Source organism: Eleutherodactylus coqui, chromosome 2, assembly GCF_035609145.1.
Source record: "Eleutherodactylus coqui strain aEleCoq1 chromosome 2, aEleCoq1.hap1, whole genome shotgun sequence".
Taxonomy (NCBI): domain Eukaryota; kingdom Metazoa; phylum Chordata; class Amphibia; order Anura; family Eleutherodactylidae; genus Eleutherodactylus; species Eleutherodactylus coqui.
The window spans coordinates 237947444-237971942 of NC_089838.1; the positions used below are offsets into that span (position 1 = coordinate 237947444).

Here is a 24499-nt window from a genome sequence, read left to right on the forward strand (position 1 = left end):
CCAGTATTATAAATGCACATGGATGGTTGGGGACCATATTACAGATTTTGCATTGGGGCCCCCTACATTTAGCCTCTGCCTAATCTTTTAAGATGGTAACAATGTCCCTAGCTGCCGGTGTTGAATCGATGGGCTTCATAAGAGACCCAACGATGTAGAGGAAAGTTGTAGGGGCCTCCATGCTGAATTGTTGCATCCGGGCCCCTGAGTCTTTAGCTATGCCTCTGTATATGGGCCACTAAAGTCATCTGGGAGAGGAAGTAAAGCCTGTATAGAATCAAATGAAAATAAAAGCAGTCTACCGACTTAGGGACCTGCACAGTTCACATCATGTGCCACAACATCATAAAACAAATACTATCACTAGATTCATGCTGCCAGCACCAGACTTTACAAAACTGATATGTGTGTTCTATTGTGAAATGTTGCCGTGTTTCCAAAAAACCTACTTTAAAAAGCAGCTTGCAATGGTCCGGGAGTCACAGGGGGGGGGGGGGGGGGGGCGGGGGGGCATCCCTGTGCCTCTTCTTCTTCCTTTTCCCAGTGAAGTTTTTAAGACATGTTTTTTTTTCTTAAATACAAAAGTGTTTCAGATTAAAACATACATGTCAGTAATATTCGTTCCGGTCCGGATTTCAGGCTGCCACAGGCAGCATCAATCTAGTGACAGGTTCCTTTTAAGTCTGGCAAATATTACAGTATGATACAAACTCAACATGTTTAAACGAAATAGTCCTGAATGTGGCCAGAGGGGGTTCGCTCCATTGTCTTACACCCAAAGAATTTGATCATGTGACTAGCGTAGGGGTGCAATAGTCACATGAAAAGTCTTATATTTAAGGGTGACTACCCACTACAGTTTTTTTTCACTGCGAAATTCGCAGCATTTTTTATTTCTGCAGGGGTCTATGGGACTTGTAATGTTAAAATCATGATCGTGCAAAATCGCGATTTTGCTGTAAATTGCGATTTTGTGCGATCGCGATTTTAACATTACAAGTCTCATAGACCCCTGCAGAAAAAAAAAACGCTGTGAATTTCACAGTGAAAAAAAACTGTAGTGGGTAGTCACCCTAATACTTAAATTTTAACTATAGAAAAAGTGTTCCTATGTACATGTAAATAAATTCTCTGTAAAAAATGACAAAAAAAAACGGACTTGTTGTCTGTATGACAGTATTGATATAAAGGAAGGCAGGATTTCTCGAAATCTTTGAGTGCCTTGTGGTTACAGCACTTGTAGCTATTGCCTTCAGTGGAGACGGCATTCTATAACTGACACCGTTCTATACGGTATTTTAAATTTAGGCATAAATTATTTTTTTACCCATAGGCTAGGGTCGCACTTGCTTTTTTTTAGTCTTTTTTTTGTTCTAGAATGGATTCATCTCATAGAAGAAATAAGAAGCAGTGTAAAATGTGGCACCTGCAGCATAATACTCCTAACTTTTGTTCGAGGTGCCAATTTGAAGCATGCAGTCTTTGCAAATTAATGCAGAGAGCCCCATTCATTAGTATAGAGCATGCACTACAATTCGGCACTGCAAATATCACCCGTGTAGTACATCTCACAGATGCTCTTGTAATAGATTTATTTTAATTCAACATTACAATTTATATGTTCTTTTCATTGTTTTCTATTAAATTGTATGAATCATTCATTGATAAATATTGATGTTACGCGATAACACATGATGTTCAGACTTCCACCACATGTATTTCAGGAGCTGTGAAGGTCGGAATATTCGCTACAGAACATGCAGCAATAACGTAAGTCTGACAATGCCATTATTAATTTCCGCTCTTTTATTGTCTCCAAGCTCTGAACTTGGTGCAAGTCCCTGTCTCTGTTTTCCTATACTTCTTCCTTCACTTCACTTAAATTAATCGACAGCCCAGGGCTTTGTACTCACACTTCCCGATAATGTCTCTTCTCGGCTGAGTCTTCCTGCCAAGCCGTGATTCACAATGTGTGTCAAGAGGAAGTTGCACTTTAGAGAGGATTTAAGAAACAATTTTTTGTATCTGAAAGTAGCCAATATTTAGACATTTATTGTCCACAAAGAAGACATTGTTTTGCTCATCAAAGAAGAAGGATTTCCTTGAAATATTTCTTTGAAAGCATATATAAATCTGTTTATAGCACACATTAAAATGGTTAATTCTGATAGAGTATGAGAAGGGAAGATTGGTCGCCGTTCCCTTCCTATAACACAACACTGGCCTCCTGTGGTCAAAATCTGCATGAAATACCATATGTGCCACGGGGAGCAGGTGCAGAAGAGAGCAATGCATGGATACGTTCATGGCAGTAATGCCTGGACAGGTTAAACGGGACATTCAAAAAGAAAGAACAATGAATTTCCCTAGAATGGTTAATCCCGTCAACAATCGATAAAGACACCCTCACCATCAAGAAACATCAAAGAAATTCTCATAAATCAACTTTTTGGGGGGAGAAAAAAGAATGAGGATACTTACAATTGCCTGGAGCCCTACTGTACCGTCATTTGTCTCTGATTTCATTTGTAGCATACTGTTTAATACAGATATTCTCTTCTTGAAGCATTGATAAAGGGGAGAATATCTCAAACATGCTGCAGCTGATGGGGTATCATACAGTAGCACATAGTGTGTGTGTAGGAGCCAGGCTCTGCTATAGTATATGCCTGCCAGGGTGCCTTTACATAAAGGCCTCCAGCACACTTGTGTATTCCTTCTTTGTATTTGTTCATCCACGGATGCCATTATAGCCTATGAGGCTACGCACATGGCCGTTTTTTCAAACGGACTGATGGTCCACGTGACAAAATTCATGGCATGTTCTTTTCCTGTCCATTTCACAGATGAGAGATAAAACATGCCAGTGCATGGACTAATGTCCGTGTCCTGTCTGATGCAAGTTGCACCAAGTCTCAAGGGCACAACTTGCGTTAGGGCTAGTCTGCTCTCAGTCAGATAGGAAGGGACCTGTCAAGCAAGTTCAGCCAAATTGGGAGAGACCAGAGGGGAGCTGCCAGGTAGATTCTTCTCCTACTCTTCCTCTCTTTAAAATGATATTTTGTTTGAAATGCCGCAGTGTTTCAGAATCCTGCATAGTGAATTACAATAAGGCAGCTTGTCGGTGACTACAGGCAGCAAGTATCTGCAGATAGGTTTCCTGTAAAAAATAGGAAAAGGAGCAATGAACCTAGAATGTTACCTCTGTCACTGAAATCAATTGCCGCAGCCCCCCACCACAAGCTTTATTTTTATGTTTGGTATGGTAAATACAAACTGCCCATTTTTGCTGCTTTTAGATCAAAATGGATTTCCTTTAAAAACAATTTGGATTTACTTTAGCTTTCATTTTTTTCCATTAGTTTCTTTTTTTTAACTGTAAAAGATGGAGGAAACTGACCAAAAAGGTATATATGGGGAAAAGTTGATTAGATCTCAAGGAAGAAAAGAACTCTAATTATGTGTAAAAGCATCAGCATCTCATTTCAAAGAAATGTTGGACGGCTGTTTGAGAGAATAATGTGAAGAAAAAAATGGGGCCAAAGAAATTAGCGATTTGATTACAGCAGCCTGTGGTGCTATGGGCCCAATAGAATGAGAGCGCTCACAGTAATATGAGCCTCTGTATAGCTCCCTCTGTCTAATATAGCAAACAACGCAAGAGGGACCAGTCCCGTGGCCAAAAAGCCCATTTCTCCTAAAACTTTGAGGGACCATTCACAAGTAATTCTGTTGGGGCGCAATGGAATTTGCAGCTGCAGAATTCCAACCCCAGTTTTGTGGGGCTAATTGTGGGTTTTTATTCAGAGTTGCAGGCTGATTTAAGCCATTTTCTTTCTGCAGCAAAATCTGTGACTTGAGGTGCGGAATGCAGAAAATTCAACCCTTGTGAAAGGCCCCTTAGTAAAATATGTCTCAGGATGATAACATGCCCTAACAGTCTGTCCCATTTTGACTTTTGTTCTGGGTCCCTTATCTGTTCCAGTGGTTACATGAGGGCATATAGAAATAATAGGGCACAACCCTTATACATTATATTCTAAAGCATCCCCCCCCCCCTTCCCCACCCCCACCCCCCTTTCCTCTTCTTGTCTCTCAAGCCGTTAAGAATTGCATAAACTACTGTATGCCAATGATGTCTGGAATATCACAACATCACTGGAACAAAGAACCAGGATCAAGATCATATCTTCCTCCGGAGTAGCACTAGATCACTATATAATATTTGGATGTGCCGGCCCTGTCCTTATTTTGCAGTCTGGCATATTTGCACTTTTTTGTAAATCAAGTAGCTTTTTATTAATGTTTTGCAATTTAACAAACAAATTCCCCCCTCCCATCCCATCTCCAACAACCACAATTTTGTGCACAAATCCAGCATCCCAAAATAACAGTAGTAATAAGGAGGAAAGTTATAGTCTGCACTTCGCTGAAAGTAAACCTAATGCTGTGGCATTAGCAGTCCGAGTCTTGTTCAAGTAAAGTTAGAGACCCAAAATCCATGTACATCAAGCAGGCCCTTGCAGCCCACAACACCCACACGTTAGCCATCCTAAGAGAACTCAAGACTACCTTAAAAAAAAAATAGAATCTTATCTCTAATTAAGTTAAACTGTGCTAGGCCTGAGTCATCTAACCATGGGGCCCAGAGATCTTCAAATTTCTGAATAGCTCTATGTTTCAAATATACGTATTTTTCTATAGCGATACTCCAGTTCACATTATCAATAAAATTGTGTTGTGTGGGAGCAGATTCCTGCAGCCACCTTTGAGCAAATAACTTCCTAGCCAGGCATAACATACATGCCACTGCTATTTTCACTGGTTTTGTCGGAGGTAGATCTTCCACATAACCTAAAATAGTGTGTCAGCTTGATGGAAACACCATACACATAGATAATCAAGTCACCATCCGACTCCAGAACTGCTCCAACTTCCCACAATTCCACATATTTGCAAATTTGTAATTAGCAGGAGACTGCAGAAAGGTAATTCTCTACTTGGTTCTCAGTCTACTTTTGGAGAACACATGAACAACTGATCCACTGATGTCAAACACTGCCATTTTCCCCACTTTTTTTCAATGTCCACCATTGTGCAGTACTGTAATTAGCCTGAGGAAGGTGTCAATCCAACAACGAAACACGTTGCCTTACAAAGCCTTTCTCTCATCCTGCCAAGTCCTTGGTTCTCCTTTAAAGCAGTGTCAGGATCCTCCTTTTGGTCCACTACTTCATCAGCTGAGGAGTTGATTGTCACCCATCCTTCTTGGGGATGCTGCACCTCTCACAGACTCTTTACCATGTTGTACCGACTGTACAACAGGTTCAGGTACCATTACTTTAACTCTATCTCTCCCTCTACTGTTGGAAGTCCCTTTGCACTATGTAACACTGTTTCCAATCTCTTTTGCAATGCGTTAGGTGGGGTAGGGATGGTAACATTTTATACTATGGTTTACAAAGCCGCACTGCTGGTCCGTAGGTGTTTTAAAACTGCCTGATTCTAAACAGCTGACCTGGCAATCCCGGTTAGTCATGAAGTCTATGACAACATATTTGTTGTATAACACATGTTGCGTGTCCCTTTAATCTTTGTTATGTCCCGTCTGCTGAACTTTCCTTTTTTAAACAAGCCCCATTCACAAATGGAAACAAGGCTACATCAGGCGTGAGTCAGCATAGAGTTTTAAAATATTGAGCGTGGTCCCACATAAAATAAATGTCTCACTAATCAGAAAACTAGAATTATTTTACAGTGAAATTGGTTTCATGTGTTGTTTCCTTTCGTCAAGTGTTTCATGGGAAGCGGCCAGGAGCAAGTTTACATTGATGGAGTTCAGTGGGGATCTATTGTGCATACATATTTCTCTGATGTGTAATATATACAATAATTATGCCATTGTTTATTATTAGAACCGTAGATCCCATTCTTTCATTGCAAAGACATTTACCATGACACATACCTCTCTGTAGAGTTAAAAAATATTAGCTCTAGAGGACACATTAAAACGGCAGTATTTTGGGCAGTGATTTGCATCACTATTTGTAAGCCGAACCCAGGAGTGGAATCTACACATGGAACAGATGGAAATCTATCCATTATATGTTTTCTCTGTAAATTCCACACCTGGCTTTGGCTTGCACATACTGATGCAAAATACTGATCAAAGTACTGCCATATGAAAGTGACCAAAGACTCATGCATAGAACAGAGCCCAGTCTTTGCAGCTTCACAAGAATTCACAGGCATCTTGGTACAGAGTGACATAGGATCTGCACCGCCATGCAGACTGTCCAATTCCTTTTTCGGAAATATCCTCCCCGAGAAGCATTGCTTATAAAGGAGACTACCATCTATATATATAAAATTGAATGTATGCGTGTGTGTCTGTCTGCGTGTGTGTCTGTCTGTTTGTCCTTTATGCGCTACTACACCATTCATCCGATCGCCATGAAACTTTGGGAAGTTGTTGAGTACACTCCTGGGAAGATTATAGGCATAGTACATTTATGCTACGATAAATGGCGCGCGCGCGTGCGTGCGTCGTCGACAGTTACGACCCCCCCACGTAGATCGTTCGATTTCCATCATTGCCACTAATTCTCTCACTTCTCGATGTTGTAGAAACATGAAATTTGGCACGGGCATTGATTATGTCATAAATAGCAAAAGGTAATGGGTCCCAACTCGATTATTCAATTTTAAGCGCCAAAGAATTAGCGTCCAAATTTTACGTACGGAATCTAATTTTCTCGCTTCCCAATGTCATAGAAACTTGAAATTTGGCACGAGCATTGATTATGTCATAAATAGGAAAAGGTAATAGGTCCCAACTCGATTATTCAATTGTAAGCGCCAAAGAATTAGCGTCCAAATTTTACGTACGGAATGTAATTTTCTCACATAGAAACATGAAATTTGGCACGGGCATTGAATATGTCATAAATAGGAAAAGCTAATGGGTCCCAACTCGATTATTCAATTCTAAGTGCAAAAGAATTAGTGTCCAAAATTTACGTACGGAATCTAATTCTCTCACTTCCTGATATATATAAATGAATGTATGTCTGTCTGTCTGTCCTTTATGCATTACTACACCGTTCATCCGATCGCCATGACCCTTTAGGGAAGTTGTTGAGTACACTCCTGGGAAGGTTACTGGCATAGTACAACTATCCTACGATAGGTGGCGCGCGTGCGAGCATCGTCGACAGTTATGCCCCCCAGACAAAGATCGTTTGATTTCCATCTCAAGCACGAAAGCAAAAGGCATTACGAGCAACGGGATGCATGTTCAACTACAAAATAATGCATCCGCCGAACGTTTCACAAGACAATTGCTGGATATTGAGAATGCTGAGGTAAAATGAAAGCTGTGCTGTGATTGGTTGCTATTTCTTATACTGCTGAGGTAACATGAAAGCTGTGCTGTGATTGGTGGCTACTTTTTATACTACTGAGGTTGCATGAAAGCTGTGCTGCGATTCGTTGTTATATATTATACCACTGAGGTAACATGAAAGCTGCGCTGTGATTGGTTGCTATATATAATACCGCAGAGGTAACATGAAAGCTGCGCTGTGATTGGTTGCTATTTTTTATATTGCTGAGGCAGAATAAAAGTTGCGCTGTGATTTGTTGTTATTTCTCTTACTGCTGAGGTAACATGAAAGCTGCGCTGTGATTGGTTGTTATATTTTATACTGCTAAGGTAACATGAAAGCTGCGCTGTGATTGGTTATATATTATACCACTGAGGTAACATGAAAGCTGCGCTGTGATTGGTTGTTATCTAGATATATAAAAACTAATGAATGTATGTCTGTCTGTCTTCGCAGCAACGCGCGACGGGTAAGCTAGTTGTACATACAGAGTCGAATGGAGCATACCACAATTTTTCTTTCTGTGAGACTTGTACAGAATCCAAAAGAAGAAAACCTTCACAAGCTTCCATGTGAAATTGGAGGCATTGTGGCAGTACATTAGAGGCCTCATGGGTAGTGTTCAGTGGACCGAAACAGTCAAACCCTGTTACGGGTTGGATTTTGCAAAAATTTGGTTTGGTACAAACCTGAACCTTGACCAATTCGTCTCAGCCAAAGCTACAAAAATTCTTCCTCTTGCTCTTTTCTCCTAAATGTGGCTTTGTGGTGGTTAGCATTGTTGTCTTTCAGTTCTGGGGTCATAGATTCAAATCTGACCAAGGACAACACCTGCTTGTTCAGATTTGAACATAGGACTCCAGCACTGCAAGGCAACATGACTAACCACTGAGCCAGCCAGAGGAGAAGAAGAAGAAAAAGAAGATGGAGTAGGAGTAGGAGAAATACTTTTATAGCTCTTAGACAGTGTTCTACACCAGTTTTAGGATTATTGGTGAAGTTTCAGTTTGTTTCAAACTAATGTAGACTGAACCAAATTTTTTGCCGAAATTCGTTGAATTGGCCAAACTGAACTTTTCAAAAGTTCACTCATAGACTATGACAGCCCTATTCAAATTTCATACAAAACAGAGCTACAGTACAACCTTGTGTGTTGAACCCTAAAGCAGGATTTTTCTACAAAATTACTCCCAATTTGGGGCGCTACAGTCATATCCAGATTTTTACAATGGTCTCCTCATTTTCTTTCTGGGATGTCCTGTGTTGTTCTTCATCCATAATCCCTTTCTCTCCATATTTTTCTTTGTTTCACTGTTAGAAAGCTATGACATATATTGAGCATTTTATTATTAACCTTTTGAACCCGTTTTATGAAGAGTTATTTAGGTGGCTTACATGGTCATATTTAATGCTAGGCTTCCATCCAGAATGTTTCATTTTATGAAAGAGGAGGACAGTAATGTAATATTTTGGCTATATTAAAAAAGTACTGAATAACAAGAAGATTGCGTCATATAATAATTGCACTCACAAATTTGCTTGTGTATTAGGAACTGAAAGGAAAATGCCTTTGGTTATAGTTTTCTGTGCACAACTCCTACAGTAATAATACATAACCCGGACAGATTACTGTTCATAGCAGGGATGAGTAGATGACATCAGAGAGAGGTTTTCTAATGTAAAAACCATAGACGAATACAAAGATTAAAGCTGCTGTGTCAGGGTCAATGCTAATAGAATTCCTGTTCTTGAACTGCACAATTTATTTTGTCCATTAAGCTCTCAGCACAAGAAGCTTATTGTAACTAATTATATCGCTAATACACCAGGTCTGTTTTGACCAAGCCTAACCATAAGGCCGTATTGATACGGGCAGGTGTGATATCCGTGTGAAAAACTTGGACTACTATCGCACTTGTAAACCTACAATTTTTTCTGCTGCGTTTTGCCAGAAAACTACATCGCATCTCTGTACTTGTTCCAATAGTGAAAATAAATAATCACATTGCACCTACATGTAAATGCAGTTTTCATGCGAGTGCAATGTGATTCTTTTGTTGGCTCCCATTGAAAATAATGGGCAACTCTGGAAGAGAACATGTTGCAATTTTTAGATTTTACACTATAGGTGCGGGACAAAAATTACTCATACAAATTATACCATTGAAATCAATTGGTTATTTTTCTGTGCAATATCCATCCAAATGGTAATCGGATGGAACTCGCACGGGAGAATCGTTCATGTAAATAGACTGGTTAGAAGGATTTCCCTAATGTCGAATTGGTGATTTAGTTAACCACTAAATGCCGTAATTAGCACATGTGTTTTACCTGTCTGGGAAAGCCTCAATACAAGGAGTGTTGTCAGACGGGGATCACAAATAACAAATGGGGTTGCCCAACCTAGACTGTCCTTCTAATACATAACACAACACAGAGATCTAACCTGAAGCTCCTAGGTCCAAGTCTAAATCTTTAAAAGGACTCCTCACTTACCATGTGTCAATGGTAGTACTGGTGTGACAGGGGCGCCTGAACCATTTAAAGCAACCCTTCAGTTTTGGGAAAACATTCTGTCCCAGGAGAGGAGGGAAAGATAGTAATATTATCTGGAATTGTTCTTCTCTGCCACCACTCTGATGGGCAAGGTGGCTGCAGCAGATTTCTAGCTTCCTAATGCATACATGACCAAATGACCACATGAGAAGCTCTAACCAAGCAGGGGGCAGGTAACGTGCATTGGCAGTCTAACACTATCAATGCACTGTGGGGTTTAGGTAGTCTAAAGATTGATCCAGCCATCTTGTAGGGCCCGAAAACAGGACCTGGATCCAGCTGATTGGAGGGATGGCAGAGAAGAACAACTTCAGTTAATATACCTCCTTCCTTTTCAAACCTAAGGGCGCCCACCCACTGGCGTTTTTTTTCCTGCGTTTGCGTTTTGCGTTTTTCCTGCACAGGCATAGAGATAACATGTGTTCCTGTCCACTGGCGTTTTGCGTTGCGTTGCGTTTTTTAACATAGGAACTGTCAGTTGCATATGTGTCCTTATTTTTCTCCTAATGCACCCATGAAAGTCAATGGAAAAGACGCGAAAACGCGGCAAAAAACGCCGCGAAAAACGCGGGAAAAACGCGGCGAAAACGCTGCGTTTTTCACGCACGAAAATCGCAAACGCCAGTGGGTGGGCGCCCTAAGACTGAATTTTTTCCCAAATTTGGAGGGTCACTTTAAGGACCACCAAGATACCCTTAGAAGTTGCTCCCAGGTCTAACTAGACCCAGTACAGTCCTAACAGTCACAATTGTCACTGAAACAGATTTTCTCCCCTTACTTGGTCTGCCATAATTTAGTTAGTCAACAGATATGATAATTCCGGTCCTAAGTAGACAAAATAGTATGATATTTGAAGATAAGATTTTAAATCCTCAGACGTTAGGAAACTGGAAAGCATTTTATAACATATTCATTGTTCAATTAGTTTTTACAGGTGTCATTTAATTAAGAGCAGCTAGTGAGGATTAAACTCAGTAAAACCCTACACTGGTCATGATGGGATAGCTATATAATGTCAGGAGGCCACTAAAATTACCAGCTACAAGTTAGGCAAAGATCAGTCCATTCGTGCTTCTCGGTTACAACAATAATAAGGTCTATTTAATCCAGATGTTAGCACATTTATTGAATAGTCAAACAGCTCAGCCTTATTGCACGACATCTTTCATCCTATCCTGTTATGAGATGTTAACCTTACTGAAAGGCCAATGTCATACAGATTTCTAAATCCACAGCGTTCTGCTGATGTACATTCGGCTCTTGTTTTTACTTGGCTTTTCTCTTCATTTATTTAAAGGGTAGGCCCCTGTTATTCATCCACTTTCCTTGGAATCACTAATAGAAATTGAAATCGAATCGGGCCCCGAAATAATATACTTTACTGTTTTCTTGAACAGCACTTTATACACATACATATTTTCTTACTAGCCGGCTAGGTAAAACCATAGAAGCCATTTTGGTTTACTGTTAGATTAAAGCATTTATTCTTCTTATCACTTAAAACAGAAATCACTAATAACATTAATAGATAATATGTCATTTTTGAGTGGACAAACCGTAGCAATATCACTGCTTCTCATATTTGACAATTTTAGTGCATTTCATTGGACTAGGGAGCACTAATATTGATATTTAAAGGGGTTATCCTGATTGGCAGGAATCCCGAGCGGCGGATCGCCATCGATTAGAAATTGTTGGTCTATCCTGAAGCTAGGTGATCATTTTTACAAGGTTTGATAACCCCTAGCTACATGAATGCTGCCATGGTTCTGAGAATACCAGAATCCATAATGCTAATGTGAACGCAGTTTAAAGGGACCAAAATACTTCCTCAATACAGTACTGGTTGAGTACTGGTCCTCCACTTCTGGCCTGACACCAAGTCACGTAGTATTGAGTCTTCTTCTCCCCTCTCGTTGTCAGTAACATCATTGTAGGGAGTTTCCTGACTGGCTCAATACAGTAACTTAGGCCCCTTCTCTGTCGTGGTCATTGCGGAGACTGGATCAGGTATTTCCCTCCCCAGATAAACTCTTTAAAATTCATGTGGCGCAGAGTGTTAAGGCAGCAGAATGCAGTCCTAATCTCTCGCTCACGACCTGAAGTTTGCAAGTTCATTTCCCGCATGGTTCAGGTAGCCAGCTCAAGGTTGATCCTTTCGAAGTCGGTAAAATGACTACCCGGCTTGGTGGGGGGTAATAAATAAATTACCTGAAAGTCCTGCGGAATAAGTTGGCGCTATACAAATAACAAGATTTATTTTATTTTACTTCTTTCCACTGTTTTTCCGTTTTACACCTTTTCTGTAATTTCATTTTCCCACAGGACTGTCCTTCTGATGTTGGAGACTTCAGGGCTCAGCAGTGCTCAGCACACAATGATGTCAAGTACCAAGGGCAATATTATGAATGGCAACCAGTCTACAATGATGCCACTGCTCCCTGTGCACTCAAGTGCCAAGCAGTGGGGAAAAGCTTAATTGTGGAGCTTGCGCCTAAAGTCCTTGATGGTACACGATGTAACACAGAGTCTCCAGACATGTGCATCAGTGGTGTTTGCCAGGTAAGTGGTAAATCTTTTATATTACATACATAGTTTGCAAAGAACAAATCACCAATTTGTAATTCATTACATCAGTGGGGGCGTATTTACTTAGACCATCGGTGTGAGTAAACTTCATGCCCTTGTCAGAGCAGCACATGTATTTAGAGGGGCAAGCCTCATTTTGTTGCATCTATGCACCACACTAAAACCCCCATCAGCTACGAGCTGGCATAGGCTTCAGCTATAATTTACTCCAGTTTCTGGCATAAATTATAGTAAGTCTGGAAGACCATTTTACGGCCATGCCCACGAATGTCAGGCCTCCCACACATTTTGAAAAAGTGGTGGGGTGCAGCATAAATGATCAAAAATTAAAATTGTTGGTGCTTGCAGCGAAATTGTCATTTAGTGATTCCGCGATTGTGGCACAACCCATTTAATACATATGGTCTATTGTATTCAGGTCGTCAGCATCACATTGTAGTTTTATAATATTTTTGTATTTCATTTTTATATATCCTACAGAGCTGCAGAAATCTGTGGGCTCATACTGTAGCTCTGATTTGCATTGCATATCTATTAAGGGAAGAGCACAGTGTCACACAGTGGCACACGGAGTACCTGTAATTCTGTAATGCTGAACTGTTGAACTGTGTGGCTCGGACTATAAGGCTTCATTTTAATTATTAATTATTTATTAATTGGAAGTGTTATATACTTTTTGAACGTCAGCATTTTTCTTTCCCTTCTGCTCCAATTCTCACTAAATATTTAATATACTTTGCAATAGCCAAAAAAAAATATAGTAAAAGAGGAGGTTTCCATTTCACTGCTGGCGAACGTGTCTGGTGTAACTTTGTCAGCAAATACACGAGTTTGGTGATATCAGCCAATTAAATGGATCATAAAACTGACACCACTTGAAAAAGCAGCTCTCAATCATCTCCCTGACATCAGGGATTTTTTTTTTACTCGGAGTGGAAAAAATGACAAACTTCTTTTCAATTTCAATCAGAAAGCCTCTCTTACTTGGATCTTAGGTCGTAAAATGGTGGTAAGCGTTGGCTAGCATCAAAGTACTTGCAGCTACACAAAGAGATGTAAGATACTGCATTTATGTTCATAAAAACTAAAATGGAAAATGATATATTTTATATCACTGACTCTATAGATGATAGAAGCTAGAAGAAAAGAAAGTTCCTACAGTAAAGTGAAACGTGGATCCTGTGTAGCACACACAAATATATACATAGTGACAGCATGACAGTGGTCATAGTGGACGGGAGGTATATTTCTGCTAGCGTCTTGTCAATCTGTGAATCAACAGTGGGCAGGCTCACCTGCTAGGTAATTTATGAGAGGCTCCAATGGATGGATGTGGATAGGCAAGGAGGTGTGCAGTTCCTCTCTCTGCCCTGGAGACCCAGACAGCCAAAGCTGTTGGAGCTTCTAACCTGTGAAGAACCCGGTATAAAGCCCAATGTCCACAGGCAGATTTAAATTGCGAAATCCGCACAGGGCACCCCCAAGGATGATTCGCAATTCAAGCCGCCCATGGGGACACATGGGCATCTGCAGCATAACTAATGCTTCCACACACATTCGCAGTAAAGACACTGAGAGCCTTCTCTATCTCTGTGCAGTTTCCTCCTGAAAAGCTTCTATTGAAGTCAATGGAAGCCATCCATCCCTCGGCCCTTCTGCAATTATCATTACAGAAAGGTCGCGGGATCCACATCGTCGCCTAACGATGGCGCAGCATTATCTATTCTGCGCATGTGCACCGGTTAGCGTTTCTGCAGTACAGATAAAGAAGAATCTGGACAGGTAAGTGGGGTCACCAGCCTGGCACAGGGTCGATTCCTGCTGCGGGATCCCGCATGTCGGATGCAACTCTGTCATGTGCAGGAGGCCTTAAAGGGGTTGTCCCGCGCCGAAACGGGTTTTTTTTTTTTTTCAACCCCCCCCCCCCGTTCGGCGCGAGACAACCCCGATGCAGGGACTGAAAAAAAGAACAGCACAGCGCTTACCTGAATCCCCGCGCTCCGGTGACTTCTATACTTACCGGTTGAAGATGGCCGCTGGTATCCTCTCCCTCCGTGGACCGCAGCTCTTCTGTGCGGTCCATTGCCGATTCCAGCCTCCTGATTGGCTGGAATCGGCACGTGACGGGGCGGAGCTACACGGAGCCCCATTGAGAAGATAAGAAGACCCGGACTGCGCAAGCGCGTCTAATTTGGCCATTCGACCATTTTAGACGGCGAAAATTAGACGGCAACCATGGAGACGAGGACGCCAGCAGCGGAGCAGGTAAGTGAAAAACTTTTTATAACTTCTGTATGGCTCATAATTAATGCACAATGTACATTACAAAGTGCATTATTATGGCCATACAGAAGTGTATAGACCCACTTGCTGCCGCGGGACAACCCCTTTAAGATTAAACTTTGCTACATCTGTAGCTGTTAAATGAAGGGTTGTTTAGCTAATGACTATATCCCCTGACTCCCTTACAAACATTACTTAAAGGGGTTCTGTCATTTAAAAAATTATATTCTTACCTATTCTTTCCCCGTCAGTCTACTTTCCAGATCTTTACCTCGACTATCTTCTCCTGTCTACTGCAGTCTGAGGGGGTCATCTCACCTCCAGCTGGCTGATTCTTCTGCTTCCTGTGATGTTACGTACATTCACAGGCAGTCTCCTTCCTGCCCAGCAAGGTACGCTACGTCACTAAATCACAGCCTAGGAGGGAGAGTGCTGAGCTATTGCAGAGACTGCTCATGCGCGCTCTCTCTGCAATAGATCAGCATTCCTTCCTAGCCAGTGAATGCTACAGCACAGGGACTGTGAGGAATGCCAATTTCATAACAAGCTGGCCGGCAGGAGGAGACGTGACCCGGGGGACTGCAGAAGCTCGGGGAGGAGAAGATGCCATCAGGAGACTGCCTGTGGAGGAATAGGGGAGTATAGAATTTTTTTTTAATGACAAAACCCCTTTAAATATGCAATTTCAGATAAGTCCTGTCTGCAAATTTATTGTACTTGGCAAACAATATACTTTTAGATACCTAGCACAGGAGAAGAAAGGATTGAAGATGATGAAATTGTGCATGAAATCCTGTCTTTATAAAGATGCAATTTCTACTTCTTTTAAGTATTTGTGAGCTAAGAACTAGTCCTTTCTTAGTTTTATTAGTACCTGTTTCTTAATGCTGGCAAAAAAAACCTTCCGGTTGGGATGTCACCCAGACTACTAATGGCACATCTGCCTAGTCATTAATAAATAGCGGGTGAGTCACTGCATTGCTAGCAAAGTGACTATTTTGGAGTTTAAGTACTTTGGGCTGTCAAGTCCTGTGGAATCCAGAGTGGCAGCTATATTGTATAAGTTTGGAAAGTGAGCGAGGGATGAAACAGATGTTAAGTAAAAAATGTCTGAATAGGATTGTATATGTTTGACTTTATTAGGCATTTGTACATTAATCTATTTGTTGTTGTTAGCCGTTTAGTCATTCACGACCCTCGACGAACCTAAAGGCTCCCTCCCTCTATGTTTTGCACTGTGTCTTTCAGTTGTGTGATATCCATGCCAGTATCAGCTTTGACAGTATCAGCCATCGTGTTCTTTGGCGGACTGGTCTTCTTTTGCCACTGATCTGCCAAGCATTATAGATTTTTCTAGCGACTCTACTCACATTACATGGCCAAAATATGTGAGTCTGAGTCCGGTCATCTTACCCTCCAGTGATATATCGGGTCTTATACGATTCCGGACTTCTCTGTTACTCTCGCTGTCCAGGGCATACGCAGCAGCTTTCACCAGCACCACAGCTCAAACGCATCAATCCTCCTACTATCGCCTTTTCTCGCAGTCCAGCTTTCACATCCATACATGGCTATGGGGAGAATGGTGGTTTGCACTATCCTGCATTTAATTGCTATACCGATATCCCTACTTTTCCAGATATTGTCCATGTTTAGCATCAAGCTTCACCTAATGATATCCTTAATATTAATGTATTTATGCTTTTACTAATAGGAGAAACTGATGTTAGTTACATTATAGGGGTAGTCCCACCTTAGACATTGATGGCCTATCTACTGGATATGGCTTAAATGTCTAAGAGATGCTGAATCCAGCTCTTTGACTTACCGGGCTGGAGGGAGGTTGGAGTTCTCCTGTTTTAGAGATAGCAACAAGTCCAAAAGGTAGGACATACATTTATCAGATGTTTATGGCACATCCTGTGGATATTTCACAAATATATAAACTGACAAGTCTGCTTTAATAAATCATAATATAATATAGTGTATTTAAGTAGAACAAGTGCATATACACAGTAATTTTATGGGTATTTGGGGTAAAAAGTAGTCATAGACAATTGTAATTAAGAGTGTTTAACTGCTTTCATGTGTAATGTATGCAAAAAAGAAGAAAGTGAACTATTTTTAACAATTCCCCTAGGTCACTAAAATGTCCACTTAGCTTAAAAATCATACAATCCCAAATTTCAGAATATAGAAAATATTACATTCCTTTTTAAAAAATCTTTATAAAGATAACATGAATGCAGTTCCTCTTAAAATGTGTTGGTAGTTTGGAATGCAGTACTTTAATTTAAATAAAGGAGAAATGGAAATAAGCAGTTAAGTTTCACTGTATATGTGTATGTAGTTTGGCTATTATAAGGGTTTTCCTATAATCCAAACTCATCCCCTTTCCTGTATTGCTCTCAGCTATCTCTTTCAGTCCAATAGACAGTGAATGCTTCAGTGGTTACACATGCACACTATGACTTCATTCACACAGGGTACTTGGAGACCCCCTTTCTTGTGACCACTGGGTGCCCCAGCAGTTGGACACCATGGTCAGACACTCATCACCTATCTGATTATGGGGAAAACCCTTTAAATGGTCAATACATTTTTAAACAGCTTGTGCTTATGTGATAGCCAATGTTATAGCTAACAAAACTGCTATTTATTTTCTTCACCTAAAATTTTGTTTTTGCGCTGAAAAATCCTTCCAAAGTGCTGGTCATTAGGGGTCTCCCTACCTTATACTTCACGTCCACTGCTGGTTGTTAAGTGATACCCATCTCTAGTAATAGAGATAACAGGACAGAGAACAGGAAGTGAAGGAGGGTGAGAACGCATGCTGTCTACTAAAGTCTATAGAGAGGAGAGGGGAAAGGGAGCAGGAGTGAAGCAGCATCTGCACTAATCAGTACTTCTCTAGTGTCCTCTGTGATGATATGTCTGTCTGTGTGGGTGTGTGTGTTACAGACAGTTAAGGGGAAGATTCTGCAGCCTTCTCTATATGTAGCATATAGAATACTGCATCATAGAAGACTCCTACCACCAGCTCAGAGAGAGCTGAAAATTAAAGATGCAGCCTGCAGAGGGGAAAATGGTCATAATGCATAGAATGGCCAGAATTAGTATTACTCTTCTTGTACACACATGACAGCTTATTAAGAAAACTTAGGTACACTTTAAGGCCAAAAAGACTTTCAATGCATTATCTGAAGCACTAAACAACACCTTTTATATTATGAGATAAAACCCTAACGTGTAAGCTGTTGTTCCTTAACCTTCGAGCAGTAACAATGTGTACTGTTTATTGGCTCTGTAAACACTTTTTACTATATTCATCTATTTATATGATTTTAGCTAAACAGAAAACTTAATGGATTATAATCACTTGGAGAAGCGTAAACATTTGTCTTGCTTTTAAAACTTCCCAGAAACTTTTTTTTGGAACTGAGGTTTTGCTGTTAAGCATTTTTTGCTTTACTATTTTTGGCTATTAACCCTTGAAACTGGCTAAATGTCCTGTTAAGATATAGGCTGGGATCATTAAGCAGTTGTGGCAGCTTTGCAATTTTTTCACCTCTAGCCAAACGTGAATTTAATGGAATAGAAACTATAAAGAAAGTGCTTATACTTCAGTTGGGAAATACAAAGTATAATCAAGGAATACTAAATGTATAATGACAGACTTTTTAACTATTTTAACCTCTGAACACCAGAGGACTTACAGTTACATCCTGGGTTTTATATGAAGTCACATCGCCTCCATACAAGGTGAGTGCTGGATGTCTGTGATAGACACCTGCCAGCAACAGCCACAATCAGTGTCAGCGCCATGAATAAATAGCTATCAAGGCATGCCACAGGCATAGACTGCCTATCAAAATACTGAATCCACTGCATGACAAATGACACTTTAAACTGCATCAAAAACTGTGCGTTTTCAGCCTTAGGCCTTAGTCACACGGGCGTTTTTTCCCGCGATTTGCGGATCGCATGACAGATGCGCATCCGCAAATCACGTGACCGGGGCCGAAAAATTGCCCGAAAAAACTGCTCCTAGCCGCGTTTCATTAGAAACGGGCCGGAGCTGTCCAGCGCATTGAATTCAATGGAGCCGGCAATATAGCTGGCTTCATTGAAAGCAATGGGCTGCGGGCGATCTCACGATGAATTTTCGGGAAGGGCTTAAAAATATAAGCCCTTCCTGGAAATTCATCCAGAAATGTGTAAACACAAACAAAAAAATATATACTCACCTGGTCCCAGCAGACGGAGTTCAGCCGCGGCCGGCCGGCAGTTCTCCTGAACTGCTCTGAGTAGTATTCAGCAGCCGGGGATTTAAAATCCCCGCCTGCTGAATGAGCTGCTTCTGATTGGTCACAGCCTCACCAATCAGAGGCAGCTCTCACTTACCCATTCATGAATTCATGAATGGGTGAGTGAGTGCTGCCTCTGATTGGCTCAGCGCAGGGACCAATTCAATGGGCAAACATCATTCTTCTCTGCCACAGCTGTTACAGCTGTGGCAGAGGAGAATGATTTGTCTAGTGTGTGTTCTCAATGGGGTCGGCGCTGCTGCCGCCGGCCCTATTGAGCGCATATAGAGAAGAGAACAGGAATCGCAGATCGCAGATAGGTGCGATCTGCGATTTCTGTTCTATAATTTATCGGACGAGTGCATAAAAAGCGCTCATGTGTCCGATACCATTGCAAAGCAATGGTTCTATAAAATCGCCGGACGCATGCACATGCGCAAATCGCGCGAAACAAACGCCCGTCTGACTGAGGCCTTAGTTTGTAACATATATTGTCATTAGCAAATTTAATTATTTTTTTGGCAATCAGCACGCTTGCTCTAACTGGTTTGAAGGATGATAGTATAATATTGTCATCCAAAATATACAGCATCCGCACATGAGATCAAAAATCCTAAGGGAACATTGAATTATATGACATTATAGTATCTCAAGTATATGCCATTACTTACTAATTAGCAAGATCCAACCACTAGGACCCGCAATATTGTAGAACAGAGGGGCTGCAGCTTCATTAGAACTTTCTCTGTCCAGTATGTTTGTGACCAGCGGTTGTGTTGTACCTGCACAATGCCAAGGAAACAAGCCGGACAAGAATCTTGGTGGAGATGATATTTTGAGATCACACTTAGTGTATATGGCATAACGAGTAGAGTATGTAATTATATGCTGAGGAGGGAGCATCGCAGCTTGTATGTAACGCCTACAGCTGAATCCGTCATCAGTGCTAAAGTTCTGACAGAGTTTTGGCATCAACTACAAATGATTTGCCAGGTGTTTAGACTCTTACAGTAAGTCATCTAAACAAACATATCCTTCTGCTGATGTAGACTCCATTCCCTCTCTGTCTGCAAGCAACTATTCATTTTCTTGGGAGACTTTCATGGTGAGATATTACATGTGACGGCATCATGAAATAGGTGTTCAGAAATAAATTACTTTTTATCTAACTACCATTGTTGTTTAGTCCTGTTTATGAGATGGTGTCCAATGCAGCCAAACACTGAACCTGGGATGGCCAATTCTAATATCCAATGCTTTTTCTAGTTGTTACACATTATAAACTATCCAATTATAAACTATCCATTTTCAAAAATGTAAAACAACACAATTTAGATAGAGATGAGCGAATATACTCGTTTCGAGTAATTACTCGATCGAGCACCGCGATTTGCGAGTACTTCCGTACTCGGGTGAAAAGATTCGGGGGGGGGGGGGCATGGCGGATTGGGGGGTAGTAGCGGGGAACAGGGGGGAGCCCTCTCTCCCTCTCCCCCCCACTCCCCACTGCAACCCCCCACTCACCCACGGCGCCCCCCGAATCTTTTCACCCGAGTATGGAAGTACTTGAAAATCGCAGCGCTCGGGTGAAAAAGGGGCGTGGCCGAGTAGGTTCGCTCATCTCTAAATTTAAAGCATAGTTTCCCCTACAGTAGGGTCATTCCACATTTACATGTTAGGGATTTAAGTGGCCATCAATTATTTGTACTTTGAAATGGAATTGAATTCAGACTCCCAGCTGTCGCTCTTTCATTGCCTTAGTTCTAAACTGTTCTAACTCCACTTTTGGCCAATTTTTTTGTTAAATAGACATTTTTGTTCCAACTCCCATCATTTACAGGGAGATAGTATTGTCTAAGCGCGGGTCATATGTGTATGATCATTCCATTTTGTGCTAACTACCCAGGATAGTGTATCATTTAAGCCGTAGTATTCTAACTCCTCTAATAGCTGGCTTGTAATTTGTCAGCTGACAGTCCGAAATTTAGTGGTGCTGGTTCGGGGGTAGAGAGCGAAAACGGATGTGGTATAAAACTGCAACAAATTGTTGTTAGAGAATACCTGAACTTTCACTTCGGAGCAGTTCTGCTTCATCATATGTTTTTGGCTTTTTCAGGCAGATGAAGACCGCCCCAGATAGCGCTAGTAAACGCTATATGGGGCCATCTTTAGCTGCCAAAAAGAGCTGAAAATGGCCGAGGGAGCAGAAGTGCTCCCAACTGAAAGGGCAGGTACTCTTTAAAGGAGTTTTCCCACAATTGTTCTTCCTTGTTGCTTCTAACCAGGACCTATGAATGCTGCAGCCAATCGCTGGCCACTGCAGTGATCTTCTATAGCTTTTATACTTACTTTAACAATTACAACACATTGATCTAATTTGCATCTTGCCAAAAACTTCTGTATACACATGCCAAACAGATAGTCTATACAAAAAAACTGCCTTTTTCTCATGTACAAGACATTCCTACAAGAAGGTTAGGACTTTCAGCAGGTCAGCTTTGTGAATCAAATAAAAACTAGACGTGGAGTTAGAGAAAATGTTCTTTCACTTACAAAGCTGAACACTAACAAACCTGAAGTCGATTAGCCAAAAGTGAGAGAACAAACTCTTTTCAAGAAAGCAGAGGGCATACTGGAGGCTCTTCTCAAGTTTAAACTGATTACAATTAGTGTTACTTTTCAGTTAACATTACCTGTATTGCAAAACAATGTATAAAGGCCCATTTAGACACAACGATTATCGCTCAAAATTCGCTCAAAAGCTAATCGTTGTATATAGCTACACTTACAGCGTGCAGTTTTCGTTAAGCAGTCGCTCATCGTTGTCTGTAAGCGTGCTGAAAGACAATGATGAGTCTTATCAGGGATTCACAGCGGGATACAGCTGAAACTATTGTTTCAGCTGTATCCCGCTCCCTGATGACAGGCTTGGTATAAAGAACACAGCGGTCCAGCTCTGTTCTCTATACCCCGCATGGAGCGCTCGGTTGTATAACAGCCGGGCGCTCTGAGTGGAGAACAGCCGGATGCAGAAGACAAACGGGCACACCCTGTTTGTCTTCTGCATCCTCCGCTTCGAGGGCTCGGCTGTATAACAACTGGGCGCTCCGAGCGGAGAACAGCTGGATGCAGAAGACAGGCAGAGAAACCCTGCTTGTCTTCTGCATCCTCCGCTCCGAGCGCTCGGCTGTATAACAGCCGGGCGCTCAGAGCGGGGAACAGCTAGATGCAGAAGACAAGTGGGGACACCCCACTTGTCTTCTGCATCCTCCGCTCCCAGTGCAAGGTGATCGCTCATCTTGAGTGATCATCTTGTGCTGTGAATGACACAACGATTATCGCTCAAAAGACATCTTTTGAGCAATAATCGTTGTCTAAATGGGCCTTTACTCGTCTATAAACTGTGTCTTTGTATGCAAAAGTTATCCTATTCTGATTTAAATCTCTTTCAGAACTGAAGGGAATACCCTAATTGTATTTATACGAAATCTTAACCTAAGATCAGGAGTTGGAACACATTTTGTTCATGTGATTAGAAAGGTGTTCTAATGCCAAGGGTATTGCTACGTTAAAGGGGTTGTCCCGTGGCAGCAAGTGGGTCTATACACTTCTGTATGGCCATATTAATGCACTTTGTAATGTACATTGTGCATTAATTATGAGCCATACAGAAGTTATCAAAAGTTTTATACTTACCTGCTCCGTTGCTAGCGTCCTCGTCTCCATGGTGCCGACTAATTTTCGGCCTCTAATGGCCAAATTAGCCGCGCTTGCGCAGTCCGGGTCTTCTGCTGTCTTCAATGGGGCCGCTCGTGCAGAATGCCGGCTCCGTGTAGCTCCGCCCCGTCACGTGCCGATTCCAGCCAATCAGGAGGCTGGAATCGGCAATGGACCGCACAGAAGCCCTGCGGTCCACAGAGAGAGAGGATCCCGGCGGCCATCTTCAGCAGGTGAGTATGAAGACGCCGGACCGCCGGGATTCGGGTAAGTACTACCCGGTTTGTTTTTTTAACCCCTGCATCGGGGTTGTCTCGCGCCGAACGGGGGGGGGGGGGGGGTTAAAAATTAAAAAAAAAACGTTTCGGCGCGGGACAACCCCTTTAACATTGGAAATAACTGTTGCAATGTAAGCCTAATGTATTGTAAAAAACTTTTTTTATTTATATAGCACCAACATATTACATAGTCCATTACAGGGGGGCAATACAAAGTATAATCAAGGAATACTAAATGTATAATAACAGACTTTTAAACCATTTTAACCACTTAACACCAGAGGACTTACAGTTACATTCTGAGTGTACGGGTTTTATATGAAGTCAGATCACCTCCATACAAGGTAAGTGCTGGATGTCTGTGATAGCAGACACCTGCCAGCAACAGCCACAATCAGTGTCAGCGCTGATCGTGGCTCTTAACCCTCTAAATGCCACTGTCATTTCTGACAGTGGCATGCATTTAAGTGCCCCAATCTTTGTTTTGGGGGCCCAAATGTTGCCATTCAGTTCCCATGGCAGCCAGAGGCCTTCTGAAGACCCCGAGGGCTGCCATGAATAAATGACTATCAAGGCATGCCACAGGCATAGACTGCCTATCAAAATGCAGTATAGTGTAATACTGTCCGTAAAAGTCCCAATTATTAGAGTAACGCATTATTTATCCTGCAGTGAACGTTGTCAGAAAAACAAAAAAATTGACAACCCCAATGTCGCACTTTATTTGGTCATCCTGTCTTCAAAAATAAATTTAATAACAAGCAATCAAAAAGTCACATAAACTCCAAAATCCTACCAATAAAACTATAGGACATACCGCAAAAAAAATTAGCACTCAACAGAAAATATAAAAAGCTGTGGCTGTCAGAAGATGGTGGCTGAAAATGAGTTTTTTTGTTTCCAATGTTATTTTATTCTTTAAAAGTTGCACAGCAAAAGTTAAAGTATATAAATTCATCATCATTGTGATTATACTGGTCGACAGAATAAAGTTATCATGTCATTTTGGTCGCAATATGTACACCATGAAATCCAACCCCACCCCACCCTCCATAGATGACAGAATTGCATTTTTTTTAATTTCACTCTACTTAGAAATTTTTCTTAAGTTTTCCAGTAAATTATATGTTATATTACATAGTACCATTAAAAAATGCATCTCTTCCAGCAAAAAAACAAGCCCTCTGACTGCTACGTCAGTAGTAAAGTAAAAGAGTTACAAAAAAAAAAAACTCAGTCACATGAGCATTCTTTTTTGTGCACCCATGGGTGCGCGAAAAAAAAAAGGCGCTACTGAAAACACATGAGCAGGCAAAGTTTCATATGCACAGCGCATGAGACGTTGCCCATTCACTGGAACAGATTGGCTGAGCTGAGCGCTGTC

General features: G+C 41.4%; 1 protein-coding gene across 1 annotated transcript in view; it reads left to right on the forward strand.

The window, feature by feature from the left end:
• The window catches only part of ADAMTSL3 (ADAMTS like 3), a 398680-nt gene that overhangs the window by 219965 nt on the left and 154216 nt on the right, over window positions 1-24499 (forward strand). The window contains exons 5-6 of the mRNA XM_066592680.1: window positions 1725-1770; window positions 12267-12503. Coding sequence (XP_066448777.1) covers window positions 1725-1770; window positions 12267-12503 — 283 coding nt within the window. The remainder of the gene's footprint in view (window positions 1-1724; window positions 1771-12266; window positions 12504-24499) is intronic.